Source organism: Gracilinanus agilis, chromosome 3 (genome assembly GCF_016433145.1).
Source record: "Gracilinanus agilis isolate LMUSP501 chromosome 3, AgileGrace, whole genome shotgun sequence".
Taxonomy (NCBI): Eukaryota; Metazoa; Chordata; class Mammalia; order Didelphimorphia; family Didelphidae; genus Gracilinanus; species Gracilinanus agilis.
The window spans coordinates 682,733,983-682,747,921 of NC_058132.1; the positions used below are offsets into that span (position 1 = coordinate 682,733,983).

At 37.7% G+C, this 13,939-nt stretch overlaps 1 protein-coding gene across 1 annotated transcript in view; it reads left to right on the top strand.

The window, feature by feature from the left end:
• ATP11B (ATPase phospholipid transporting 11B (putative)) overlaps positions 1–13,939 on the top strand; it is a 146,533-nt gene that overhangs the window by 115,784 nt on the left and 16,810 nt on the right. Inside the window, exons 21-26 of the mRNA XM_044670954.1 lie at positions 2,441–2,543; positions 4,061–4,206; positions 5,846–5,905; positions 6,810–6,937; positions 12,685–12,823; positions 13,291–13,356. Coding sequence (XP_044526889.1) covers positions 2,441–2,543; positions 4,061–4,206; positions 5,846–5,905; positions 6,810–6,937; positions 12,685–12,823; positions 13,291–13,356 — 642 coding nt within the window. The remainder of the gene's footprint in view (positions 1–2,440; positions 2,544–4,060; positions 4,207–5,845; positions 5,906–6,809; positions 6,938–12,684; positions 12,824–13,290; positions 13,357–13,939) is intronic.

Genomic DNA, 13,939 nt, shown 5'->3' on the forward strand with positions numbered 1-13,939 from the left:
GAAGTGAGTGGCTATGAAGGATACATTCATAAAACCTCAGCCCAGCACGTTTTTCCCTGACTTTGCTCCCTCCTCACAACCCTTTTATACTGATGGTTGTGAGGCCACCTTTTCTTGTTGGATGGACTTTTTGTTTTTCTTAGGCTCTAGACATTTAAATAGCAGAGAACAGAGGCCAAGTCAGCTCTTCTTTCTTGGTCCCAAGAGAAGAATATGTAAATTCAGTTTAATTCAGCAGACATTCACTGAGAACATTTACATTGTGCTAGAGAACAGAACAGATTCAGAGGTTAGCTAAGACAGCTTGCTGTCTATTCGCAGAGGGACGCAACCCACACCCAGATGTCTGGAGTGTTTGAATCATGCCAGACAAAGCATTAGCATCCTTAGGGAAAAGTTTGTGACTTAAGGGGAGCAGTCAAGGAGCAGGTGGTAGGAAAAAGACTCAGAAGCGAAGCAATCTGGGTTAGAGCTTGGCAGCCCAGTAAGATCTAGAAGAATGAGAGGTAGCAGCCAGGTGTCAGGCAGCACAAAGGCAGGACAGCCAGCCACAGACTTCTGAGCTGGACCTCAAGGTCTTCTCTCACTTTGCCTCGCTCACTTTGTCAGGGCCTACTTGTAGAAGCCACTGCCCTCTGGCTTCTCCTGAAGCCGCTACTAGGCTATCAGGATGCTCTTCTGTAGTGGCAGACGTTCGGGGTGAGCAAGAGCATTGGCATGGCAAAGTAGGGGGATGTTCACAGGTCAGACAAGTTCAGCTTGTCTGGAGGAGTACCCCATACCAAATGGAGGAGAATGGAAATTTGAACCTCACTTGGGAAAAGGAGAGGGAAGAGGGAACATGTCAGCAGCTCTGTATGCTAGAGGCCAAAAAAATGAAAACTGACAGAAGTTTAGGAGCTGCATTGGGAGAGCACAGCTGTTTTTAAGTCTCATATTTTAGAGGGTTTTTTTATTCAGCAAAATAATTCCATTGAAAAATTATAATCATAGTGAAATTCTACATGATGAAGTTTTTGTATGCATAGATTCCTAATTGGCTTTGGAATGTCCATTAAAAATTAAAACCATCATGAACACATTCTGTTCTTCAAGCAATGTGCATTTCATCCAGTTCTGTGAAAACCTATTTTGAAATAGTTGATTGGCCAGCTGGCCTTTCATTCCTATTTTTTTTCTAATCCTAAAACTTTTTAAATGCTTATGAAAGTTTACCACAGATCTTCTGCAGTTGTGAGCCTGAGTTCTTGAAGACAGGAACTATTTCACTTATCTTTGTATCTGTGGCACTTGTCACTCTGCCTCTTAGTATCATTAGCTTAAGAAATGCTTGTTGCCGAGGAGAGCAGAGGGCAGGAAGGATGGAAGGGAGGATATTTCCCTGCAGGCTCCATCCCTCCCTCAGAATTCTACAGCTTCCGTAAAGCGCATTGCATTGTGAGGGTGCTTGGCTCCCAAGTCATTGAAGTGTGTTTTGGATTTAAACTTTATTAGATGCTTAAATGTGGGGCCTCCTTGAGGCAAAAATGATATTGATTGATGTGAGCTCATGTACTTTAGCCAGATTTCCTTGGAGGTGATCCAGACCATATTGCCTTAAAAATGTAAGAAAAAGATGATCAAAATAGTTTTTAGAAAAGATAATAATATAACTCACATTTGGATAACACCTTGGGGACCACAAAATGCTTTCCTCCTAACCCTGTGGGACAGGTCATACCAACAGATGGGTCAAAAGAGTGTCTCCAACCCAGCAGCAAGCAGGAGAGTCAGTGCTGATTGGTCTGGGCACTAGAATGGGCACAAAGATGGGGTTTTGTTTGTTTTCTGATGACCCAAGACCCAGAATCCTAAGGAAGGCCAAGGGAGCAGAGGGAAGTTCATCCAAAGGCCCTTCAGATCCTGGTTTGGCTGTTTACCATGGCAAAAATCAAGTGAACAACATTGCCATTCAGGTCCACTGACTCTGTCCTTTATCATGGGATTCTGAGACTCAAGAGTTGACTGAATCAAAGCTGGGAAATTATTTTCAGGGATCCCAAGCTAGAACCTGACCTACAAATGCATCTTTTTAAAAGCAGTATGATGATGCCACATGACTGCTGCTCCCCGAGCATCACAATCTTCTCCTGCCACTCATTCCTTTCCTCTGAGATCACCCTCTCTTTAGACTGTACATATTTCATATGTGTACATGAGCTTTGAGGGCAGGAGCTTCTTTTGAGGGATGGCATGGAGGGAAGGGGATAGGAATACATACAGAGCCTGCTATGTATGGGGCATAGTATTCAGTACTTTTTCATGATCTCATTTGAGCCTTGCATCAGTCCTTCAATGTAGGTGCTATTATTAGCCCCATTTTATAGTTGGGGAAATAGAGGCAAGCTAAAGTTAAGGGAGCTGATTTTATAAGAACTAATTAAAAATTTTCCCTTTTCAGGTGATAAGACTAATAAAAATCTCTCCAGAAAAACCCATAACATTGGCCGTTGGTGATGGTGCTAATGATGTCAGCATGATACAAGAAGCACATGTTGGCATAGGTGACTTTTTTCCTAACTTTTAAAAGTTGATATGTAGTTAGTATTTGAACTTTTCCATCTTCATCTCATAGATTAAAATGCCAAATGAACAATTGAGATTGAAACCACACATGTAATCTTGTTACATGTCAAAGCTTTGTTCTCAGAAGCGCATTGTAGTTAAGATATTCATTTTGCATTTTCCTTGAATAATCATAATGAATTTCTGTTCCAAATTGTAGAGCAAATAAATCTCTGAAGGGCATTAAACTGGTGACTCATGATAGTAATTATAGATTTGAACTGAACCTGTGATTTCATCAGTATGTGAGAGGTTTACCTGGGCAAGGAAAGTAGGATATTAAGCTAGAAGGTCCCAGATGCCATTAGATGAGAATGACAGACAAGAGGGAGCTTGGCAAATGTGAGCAAGGTTCCCCACCAAGAGAGTTGTTGGGGGTTGTCTGTGGACAACTATAGGAGTAATTAAAAAAAAATTAGAAAAGCTGCTGTGGTGAGTGTGGGAGAGTGAGTCAGTTAGGGACTTGACTGACTATATACTCTTAGCCAGAAGGGTCAAATTCAGATAGAAAGCCACACATTAATATTTTCTAGTTGTATCCTATTTTTATGTCCTTAACTTCTCCCAATTGCATCTTATTTGGTCTGAATTTAACACTACTCCAGGCCACTCTGTAAGACTATTCAAATAGTCGGATGGACCAGGAGAGGAAGCTTCCTCACCAGAGTTCCTTATACCTTTGAAAACATAAGCCCAATCTCTCCCTTTTGTTATTTTTTGTCATTTTTTATTGTCATGAAGAACACTTTCATTTTTGTAAGAGCACAGTCATACATAACCAAAACCCCAAAATAAAACCAAAAATACACTGATGTGAAAGACAACTCCAGCATTTCTTTCTCTGGAGGTAGATATCATTTCCCATCATAAGTTTTTCAGTATTGTCCCAGACCACTACATTGCTGTCTCTATTTTTTAAATCTCTTGTGTACTCGTTATCTATCCTGATATAAAATGGTGTTTCCTTGATGTACTTTGTAAATGTAAGTTCCTTTGGGGGCTAAGACTTTTTTCATTTTTGTCTTTGCTCTTCAATGCCTGGCACAAAACAGGTGCTTAGGAGAAGTTTTTAATTGGTTGATGTTTGGCATAAACTAGAATTTTAATCCTGAAATGAAATGTAGCAATAACATCATTATTCTCTTTTGGGCCTGTTTAAAATTTTTTTTCCATAAGATAGCTCTGCATCAAAAATTGTCTATAACAGCCAGTTTTATTTGGAAAAGTAATCATATTGTTTAAGCTGATGGTCATTTTGGGAGGTGAGGGTGGAGGTAGAGTGTTCAGTCAGAGCAAGAGGAATTACAGAAGAACCCCAGAAGAGCTACAGGGCTTTTTGACTTCATTACATGCACCAACCTAAAGTTATTGTACTCTTAAAAGACCAAAGGCTTTGTTACTTATCATGATGGCTAGCCTGTACTGATTCTTTACTTTTGTTTTTTGGCCTCTACAGGAATTATGGGAAAAGAAGGAAGACAGGCTGCACGAAACAGCGACTATGCAATTGCAAGATTTAAATTCCTTTCCAAATTACTTTTTGTCCATGGCCATTTTTATTATATTAGAATAGCAACCCTTGTACAATACTTTTTTTATAAGGTAAGCAGAGAGGCAGTTGGTAATTTTATGAAAATTGGGTGGGGCACAAGTATATATGGAGAACCTAATTATATAGAAAGAGCCTGGTTTTAGCACAAACTATGCTAAAGAGTAAGAGTTTGTGAAAAATATTTAAAATATGTGATTGTGATCTGAATGAGCATTGGAATTTTATTTGGCACCAAACACTATGACCTATAATTTTTTAATAATAATAGGCAGCCCCCTCCCTCCCCACCCAACTTATGCATAAGTTGTATTCTAAATGTTCATTTATCAGTTGGTTATTTGGAACTTCAAATCCATTTTCCCATAATGACATTGTAAGATTTGGTGGTTAGTCTCTTGGACCAATGCACAAAAACCAATTAACCTATAATGAGCATGTTCATAATTGCTTTTCTATATATCAAAAGTGTATCTTCCACACTCTTGTAATTGTAAGAAGATTCTCTCCTTTGGTATCATCCCTACCTAGGAGGCAGTAAGGACAAGGTTGCCCAGCTCCAAGCCTGTACTGGTGCTTTTGACTTAGTGGCTTCTAACTTGGAACAAGGGTTCCAGCAGGGCTTGAAGGAGAAGAAAGGTTATCACAGAGCTGAAAGAGAGTGGTCTTCCCCTGGTAGGCTTCTTCACATTACATTGCCATTTTGTCCCCCCAAGCTAAGGCAAGCCTAGGACCCCTTTGTGGGATGAAGAGACAGCTTTATATAGGGCAGCTGAGTAGGAGCCAGAGGAAAGACGAAGGTTCTAGACTCCAGACTAGGGACTCTACTAGACAGGAGAGGAGGCGCAGGAACTTCCTAAATGTCCCTAGGCATTCTCCTAGTACTTCAGGCCAGTGTAGACCATGCCCTAACCCTAACCTAAGGGAGAAATACCTGGAAAGTTGAAAAAGGAATCAAGGTAGAAGAGAAAAAGAGAGAAAGCCTTGTCTTAGAGGGGAAAATTGATATTTGATAATACAGTAGAGTACAACAGACATTAAATGCCTGCCACATATAGAACACCATTTCAAAGCAAGGAATACTAAAAGGGACATCCCTGACTTAGCTGCTCTCCTAGAGCAGCTTCCTCTGGTTGGCTCCAAGTGAAAGGGGAATGCACATGTCTATAAGGTGGTAATGAGAGCTTCTGGAAATTGATTATTCTTGTTTTTATCCATTAGATATATAATTGAACTTTTTTGGTTTTTTTGCATTTTTTAAGTTAAGACATAAGTAATCTTAAGACTGTGTATTATGTAAAAAATAATACATAGTTTCTTTGGACACAAGATTAAGAATATTGGTTAGGAGATCAAAATTCTTATACCACCTAGCCAAAATAAAAGAATCAAAATTCTATCTTTGTGCCTGCTCTTAAATTGTGTTCTCCTATAAAATGGACGTAATTGCCTAGTTTTTCCACTCTCCGGTATTTTTCAGCCTAGATTCTCTGCATCATTAACTAATGATACATACCTGTTTTCATTCCTTAGTAGCTATCAATTCTAAGAAGCTTTTATTTTTGTTTTAAAAGGCTGCTCCAAATACTAAGATGCAGATGTTTTTGTTAAACTTAGTCAGCATTCATCATATTCTCTATTTTTATACTTAATATTTCTCATGGAAAATTCTCTTTTCATCTTGCTTTTCAGAATGTGTGTTTTATCACACCCCAATTTTTATATCAGTTCTACTGTTTGTTTTCACAACAAGTAAGTAAATAGGTATAAGTTGTGTTTTGTCCTTAACTAATAACTAACACTTAGATAGAGCTTCAACTCTGCATGCTGAACAAGTGAAAGTTATTAACCTCAGTACTCAGCCACATCTGTGATCTCTCTGATCTGTGAGTTCTTTGCCCATTTGGTAGGATTCCTATCCACATCCCCCTACACATTGGCCACAAAGAGTGTACCCAGTGTGCCTGAGACCTTCCTTCCTTTCTCTGGGCATTATAAAAGTGCCTGTAGGGGTATCTGCCATGTTCATCTTCTCTCCCTGTCATACATTTTCTTGATGGCACTTTTTATTCCTGTTTCTCATAGTTCTTCATTGGCTCTGTATTACAGGTTGCACATAACCCCTGCGTGCCTTTCTGTTGCTTTCTGTGTGAGAGTCATTCTTTATCCTGGATTTCATGTCACTACCAACACCAGTAGGACATTGGTGTTAAAAAGATGGGTCTTCTTTCTGTGCAAAGATGGGGGTCATTAAAATCTACTTGGAATTTCCTAAAGACAATCTAACCTAAGGGAGGAATTCTAGGTTTATCAGACTGTTGTGAAGATGAAATGAGATTATATTCAGTACTTTATAAAACTTAAAAGTACCATCAGAAATTCTTAAATTAGGGCCTGTGAATTTTTTTTAAATATCATGATAACTTTCACATAATTGGTTTTCTTTATAATCCTATGTGTTTTATACATTCAGACTATTCTAAGAATGGGTCTATATAGGTTTCTTCACCAGACTACTCCAAGAGTTCATGATACATGAAAGGTTAAGAATTTTTGTACTGCCTATATAACCATCAGTTATATGTATATAGGAATGAATGTAATATCACCTCTGTAACTTAACATCTCAAAATTTTGTATGTCTTTTTGTTTTTAGACACTGTATGACAGCGTTTACCTGACTTTATACAATATTTGTTTCACTTCCTTACCTATTCTAATATATAGTCTTTTGGAACAGCATGTACATCCTCATGTCTTACAGAGCAAACCTACTCTATATCGGTAAGCATATTCTCTTTCTTTAATATGGAAGGATAGAAACAACGGACAAGCCTATGTGTGGTTTTTTAAAAGTTGTCTTTTAAGAACATACCTTATTTTCCAATTTTTAATGAAGATAATTATAGTTTTCCGTTATCACTGTCTGTCCTTTTCCCCCTATAGAAAGCAGAAAAATAACTTAGTCCAGTAAGAGACAGAATTTTAATTTTAAATTCTCTGCAAAGACATCATTGTCTATCTCTGGCACCATTAGGGAAAGTTTTTTTCTTAGAATTGGATCTTCTAGTGATTCAAATTGAAGTATTAGTTCTTCATCTATTCAGAAAGTAAAAAAATAACTAGAATAAGAGGAGAATCCAAATATGAGTGTAAATATGTAATACAGTTGGTCTCACAACAAATGAGTTAAGGCAGTCTTTAAATTAAGAAGTATTTTTCTTCTTTACCTAGAGGATAGAGAATTGCATAGATTATCTTCTTCCCCAAGACTAGGGATAACAGATAGTTTTATATTTTCATTGTGGTCCAAAATAGCAGTAAACCACAGAAGAGCCACAAACTGTAAATCATCAGCATGGTGGTGATGGTGTCCTAATTCAGACCTTTGGGGATTAAGTGAAGGCTAAAGATGGCAGTTCTCTACAGCCTTACTCTAGATCCAACCAAGATGGGAGCACAGGGTCATTTTACAGAAAAGTTTATGAGACTCCAAATTAAAGTACCATATATGCTTTTAGTATTTGTTTATTTCATTTAAAGAGGAAAATCACTTCGAAAATTATAACTCAGGGTTAACAAACAGGGTATAGAGAAGACAGAGACCACATAGCTATCCATGACTTTATTTGAGAAGAGACTTGAAAGTGTTGTTAATGGCATCACAAAAATCACAAGATTGTCTCATCTTTTTCTCCCCTTACCCTGCAGGCCAGCTCTACTACATTTATATTTATTGTAACTTTTTACCATCCTTTAAAGAAAGCAAATCTCAGTTCTCAAAGTTTAAATAAGGCCCTTGCAATACTGTTATAACATGAACTTGTCTAATAAATAGAGGGTCCAACTTCAGTTATCACAGATTTTGAATTTGTGGTGTTTTAAATGGTGAGATTTTGCTATATCTATTTTGGATCAAGAAGAAAAAAAGAATTTAACTTAAAGTTTATCTAGATAAGATGAAAAGGAGATTTGATAAGCAGTTGAAAAGCTTTTCTGAAAAGATCTGATCTGTGGCCAAACAAAAGGAAATGGATAAAAGAATAGACATCAGTATGGACTATCAACACAATGTAAGGAAAGTTCCCTACTGTGAAGCAGTCACTATGATGACTTGGCTAAAACACTTTAGAAACTACCTAATCCAGCAAACACTTGATCTCTTTGTTAAGGTTAAATATGGTGGCAAAAAAAAAAATATGGTGGCAGTTTAGAATGCAAAACTTAATTGCAAAATTTGTTGGAGGATATAGTTGTAAAAGGGAAAAATCAGTTTTTAGGGAACTTCTCATGAGAACCTAGTTCAGATAAGTTATCTCAAGAATATTTAATGATGAAATTAGTAGGAAGATAGAAAACAGACAAAAAGGAAAAAGATTTGTCTGCATTTTGATTAAAAAAATTTTTTTTAACTTATAAGGCTGCTTGATTTTTTACATTGCTGTCACTTGCCAGTGACTTTTTCCCTTCTCTCTCTTGTTAGGACCTTCCTTTACAAAAAAGTATGGTCAGGCCAGACAGATGAGTATGTTGTTTATGTCTGAAAATACATGTCACATTCTGTACCTCAGCATTTTCTGCCAAGAAGTGAGAAATAGGTTTTACTCTGAAATCATGATTCTTTACTGCATTGATCAATGTCTGAAATACTTCAGCATTGTTCTTTTATACTCTTGTAATCATCTTGTAAATTGCTCTTCCATTTCTGCTTACTTCATTTTTTCCTACAAGTCATCAATTAAATATTATCCCAAGTTTCTCTGAATTCTTTATAGTTTTCATTTATTTATAGGACAATATTGTATTACATTCAGATTACAGTTTATTGTTTATCCCTAATCAGGGGACACACATTTTCCATTCAGTTCTTTGCTACTGCAAGAAATGTTACTATGAGTATTTTTGTATATTTGGACCTTTTTCTCTGTCTTCAACTTCTTAGGGGGGAGATCTAATTGTGGTATTGCTAGATTAAAGGATACCTACAGTTACTCTTATAGTTTAATTCCAAGTTGTGATTTCCCACCTATCATTTTCCATTTTATTATTTTTGAAGATTTTTTAGCATAATTTCATATGGTTGTTAATAACATATCCTAACCACCCGTCTCTTGAAGAATGGCCTTTGTCATTATACATGTGGCATACATTGCAGTCCTTGGTGTGCTGCCAGGGGTAAAAAGGGATGGTAGAAAACAAAAGCAAGAAAAGCAGTTGTAAACATAATGCTGTGTAAAAACAGGTGTTTTATGCTCAAAGCAGCACATCTTAAGGGTATTGAAGGGTTGATTATCAAGATATCTAAAAGGGAAAGGAGTTTAAAAATAAAATAAGGCAAGCACCCAAATAAGGACAAAGAACTAGAAAATAAAGGTTCAAAATTGTTTCTAGATACTTTTTTTTTTTAAAACCCTTAACTTCTGTGTATTGGCTCTTGGTGGAAGAGTGGTAAGGGTGGACAATGGGGGTCAAGTGACTTGCCCAGGGTCACACAGCCTGGAAGTGTCTGAGGCCAGATTTGAACCTAGGACATCCCATCTCTAGGCCTGACTCTCAATCCACTGAGCTATCCAGCTGCCCCTCTAGATACTTTCGATAGATGTTATCAAAGTATCTTCAGTGGTAAATGAAGTGAAGCTCAAAGATGAACTTCCCTTCAGGGCCAGGTGCAAGGAACACTAAAGAGACTCTTGTTTATGAAAAATAAACTATTTTATTTAAATATATATAAAGGAAAAAGGATTTCTAATTCTAAGGGATTCTAACTCCACCAAATAAGCTTCTCCTGTGGTTCACAGGCTACACTAATCCTCCCTGATCTAACTAACCAAATGTATACTATTCTAAATAAACCTAACCACCCTAACCCTTAACTTCACCTGTAAGTTATAAAGATAACCAAGGTTAGCTGATTCTCCACAAGAATCAAGTTAGGACTCTGAGCCTTAACAGGCAGAATCCAAACCAAAGACCAGGTTTTGTTTGGTCTTTTCACACTTTAACCAATCTATAGACAATAACAGATAAATGAATAGTGTTTCCCAAGTCAGAAAAGAAAACACTCCCCTCCCTGAGGTCTTTTCCCTCAGACTGACATAGAGAGGCAAAGATGTTACCTTCTCCAGCCCTGAGAGAGAAAGCAGCTGTGTGTGGCTCCTCCTGGAATGCCCCACCCAGCCAGTGAAACTGTCATACAATAGGTTAGAGCTGCTGCCACCAGTTGAAATGAACACTGTCTTCCTCTAGCAGCTTCTTGACTTCTTATCTTCTTATCTCTAAACTGACAAAACAAGACTTATTTTCTAATCTCATCCTCATTGGAGGGATAAGCAAACACTGGAAAAATGGAAAATGTTAGGACTAAAAAAAGGCCATCCAGGGAATATACAAAGCCACGTTCTTGCTTTCTGTTCTTCGTTGTCTCACAGATGTCCGTATTGTCTCCAAAAAGACAGATTATAGTCCGTTGATGGCTACTCATTCTGGGAAGTGTTTATCCATCCTCCAGGCCTTTGTACGCTCCTGTATAGGAGTGTGGGTGGGCCATCTCTCTTAGGCTTTGTTTTCCCCACGGCAAGGCTACCTAAAAGAGCCTGTTTTTCTGCAGAGATTTCTCTGACCCATTGACATCCCATAGTTCTTTGTGGGGCTGAGCTGCAACCTGTTTTGCACCCTTCGTGTGCCTCTTGTTCTTTGAGTCACTAGTCAATGACAGCAGGGTTGCATCTGTCTTAAAAGATGGAGTTTTGGAGAAGAGGCGTGGGGAGGGCAGACTTTGCCTTCAAGGAAGATCCGGCTTTTATAAAGGGAGGCATTCCCTGCCATTTGGTGACGCTGCTGTAAGTGGCCGAAGCTCCTTGAAGCCAAGAACCTGGTTCTGTGATTTAAATTGAGACCGTGCCAACCATGACAGGCCTGGCTGATCCCTTATCCTGAGCAGATTGGGTCAGAATCAGGATGGGGGGTCATTCTTCTCCAGGCCCAGAGAGTGAATCTTGAGATTTTACGAGGTCCCTGCTCTGACCTGAGGTACCCCAATTCTCTGAAGAAGTCCCTAATTGATAGAGTATTCTTAGATAGAGTGTTCAATTGGTCTAAAAGCTATTGAAGCGTACACACTCTGACCCAGCAACACAACCTAAAGAGACCAAGAAACAGAAGGACCTCTATATGTAAAAAAATATGGAGAGCATCTCCTATTGTGGCAGCAAAGAACTGGAAACTGGCGGGATGCCCATCCGTTGGGGAATGACTGAGCAAGTTATGATATAGGAATGTGATGAATTTTATTGTGCAAATGAAGGAGATAGTTTTAGAAAAACCTTGGAAACTTTGTATGAACTGATACAAAGTGAAGTGAACAGAAAGAACAATTTATAAAATAACAACAATCTAGCAAGGAGAGCTTTGAAAGACTTAGAACTCTGATCAAGACAACAACCAACTACAAATTGAAAGGATTCCTGATGAAATGTGCTGTATCCATCTCTAGATAAAAAAAAATTATGGACTCAGAGCCAGATATAAGCATATTTTCTTTCTTTTCCTTTCCTTGCGGTGTAGACATGGCTAATATGAGAATATTTTTCATAATAGACATATTTGTAATAAGTTTGTTTTTTTTTCTTGCCCTCTCAGTGGATGAGGGAAGAGAAGGAAGAAGGGAGAGAATTCAGAACCAAAAATAAAAATTAAATTTTAAAAAAATGATCATAGAGTTTAGCCAGACTTCTTTCTATATCAACTTTTTTTTTAAACCCTTTCTGTCTTAGTATCAACTCTAAGGCTAGGCAAATGGGATTTATTTATTTGCCCAGGGTCACACAGGTAGGGAAGTATCTGAGATCAAATTTGAACTTAGGACCTCCTTGCCTCCAGGCCTAGCTTTCTATCCACTGAACCACCTAGCTGCCCCTCACATCATGGCTTGATAAAAACCACCAAGTTTGTAGGAATATAGGGGAGCAATTAATTAAGTAATGGATGGGCCCAACTAAAGGATTTCTTCTCTGAAGAGGCCATATTTATAGATGAGCCTCTCTTATGCTTGAATTTGAGGTGTTTTCTTATATTCTGCCAACAACTCATTTAGGTTATATTTGGAATCAAAACCAAAACCAATAATTTGAAATGAAGTAATACTATCTTCCTCAATAGTCTGGCCTTTCTTCGAAAGCTTCAATTTTTTTTTTAATTTTTTTTTAAATATTTTCCCATGTTTACATGATTCATTTTCTTTCCCTTCTGTCTTTCCTCCTCCCCAATCCCCCCACCCCCCCGAACTGACAAACGGTTCCATTGGGTTGCACAGATATTATCACAGAAAGCTTCAGTTTTTTAATGATTACGAATGAAAATAAATTGGTTTTGGTTTCTGTTATTTCAGCAACTATTTAATAAAAGGGAAAGGGGGGGGACCGATATTTATTAATCATTTACTCTATGCCTTGCACTTGCTAAATGTTTTACAAATATCTGATAATATGAATATGAATTTCTAAAGTTGTTTTTTCTTCTTTGCCAATTTACAGAGATATAAGTAAAAATCGTCACTTGAGCATTAAAACATTTCTTTATTGGACAATCCTTGGTTTCACTCATGCCTTCATTTTCTTTTTTGGATGCTATTTTCTAATATGGAAAGATATATCTCTACTTGGAAATGGCCAGGTAAAAAAAAAATACCCCAAAGAACATAATTTTCTTAAAACATTTTTAGCATTTTTGTTACCATTTTAAATATTTTTTCACTTATACTGAAATGCAATTAAAGAAAAAGTTGTAAAGATTAAAAGAAATTTAAGTTGCAAAACATCTGATTTCAGATTTTCTTAATAGGTATTATTTTTTTATTTAAATGCTACAACTTCTGACCTGTAGAAGTTAAAGTAAGAGGCAATTAACATAACCTCATTTATTTGCCCTTTGCTTATCCCCTACATCCATTTTATCAAGAGGATGAGAATTGGTACTCCTATATATACTGGTGTACATGTCTGTAAACATGTGCATACACACACATATAAGCCATTTTAAAGAGAATAGAAAATTTATTAAATTTTTTGCAAAGTATGTTGATTTATAGTTGATAATACTTCTATTTTGATTAGCAGTGATAACCCATACTTTCTGTTTAGATGTTTGGAAACTGGACTTTTGGTACATTAGTCTTCACGGTGATGGTTATTACAGTCACAGTAAAGGTAAGCAAGGTACACCTAGAAGTCTTAAATTTTTAAAACAGACAAATACATTTTGTCATCCAGTGTGTCTGTTTTCTTGGTTTCTTCAGCAAAACTCTGAGCTGCTTTTCTTTCTCCTTTCCCAACCATAGGGTCTTAATATTCCCAATAACAGGAATATTCTTTCAGCTCATTAGTTCTGTACGCCTCCATCAGTTTCTCTGGTGGAGGACAGACAGCAAGGAGTTAAGAGGCCTCTCCTTTAGGGTGCACTCAGAGGGCATAGCCATGGGTTCTGAGAGTGTCAGGCTTTTGTAATGCTCCAGGGCCTTGCCAGGAAAGTAGGGCATATGAACCAGAGTGAAACGGCCACAGGGTTGGAGCTGTGCATCCCTTGTAGAGAGCAATCCTAGGGAGTCATTCATAACAGAAACCTCTAGGAGCCTCCATAGATCTATTGTGTCTGTCCATGGTCAGCAGCCTTCTGGACTGGCAACAGTGTTGTGGAGTCAGCTCCTGGCTCTTAGTTAACAGGCTAAGCATGGGATTCCATGAACCTGTTCCTTCCCATCCCTCAAGCTTGGGGCTGATGAAAAGATACAGC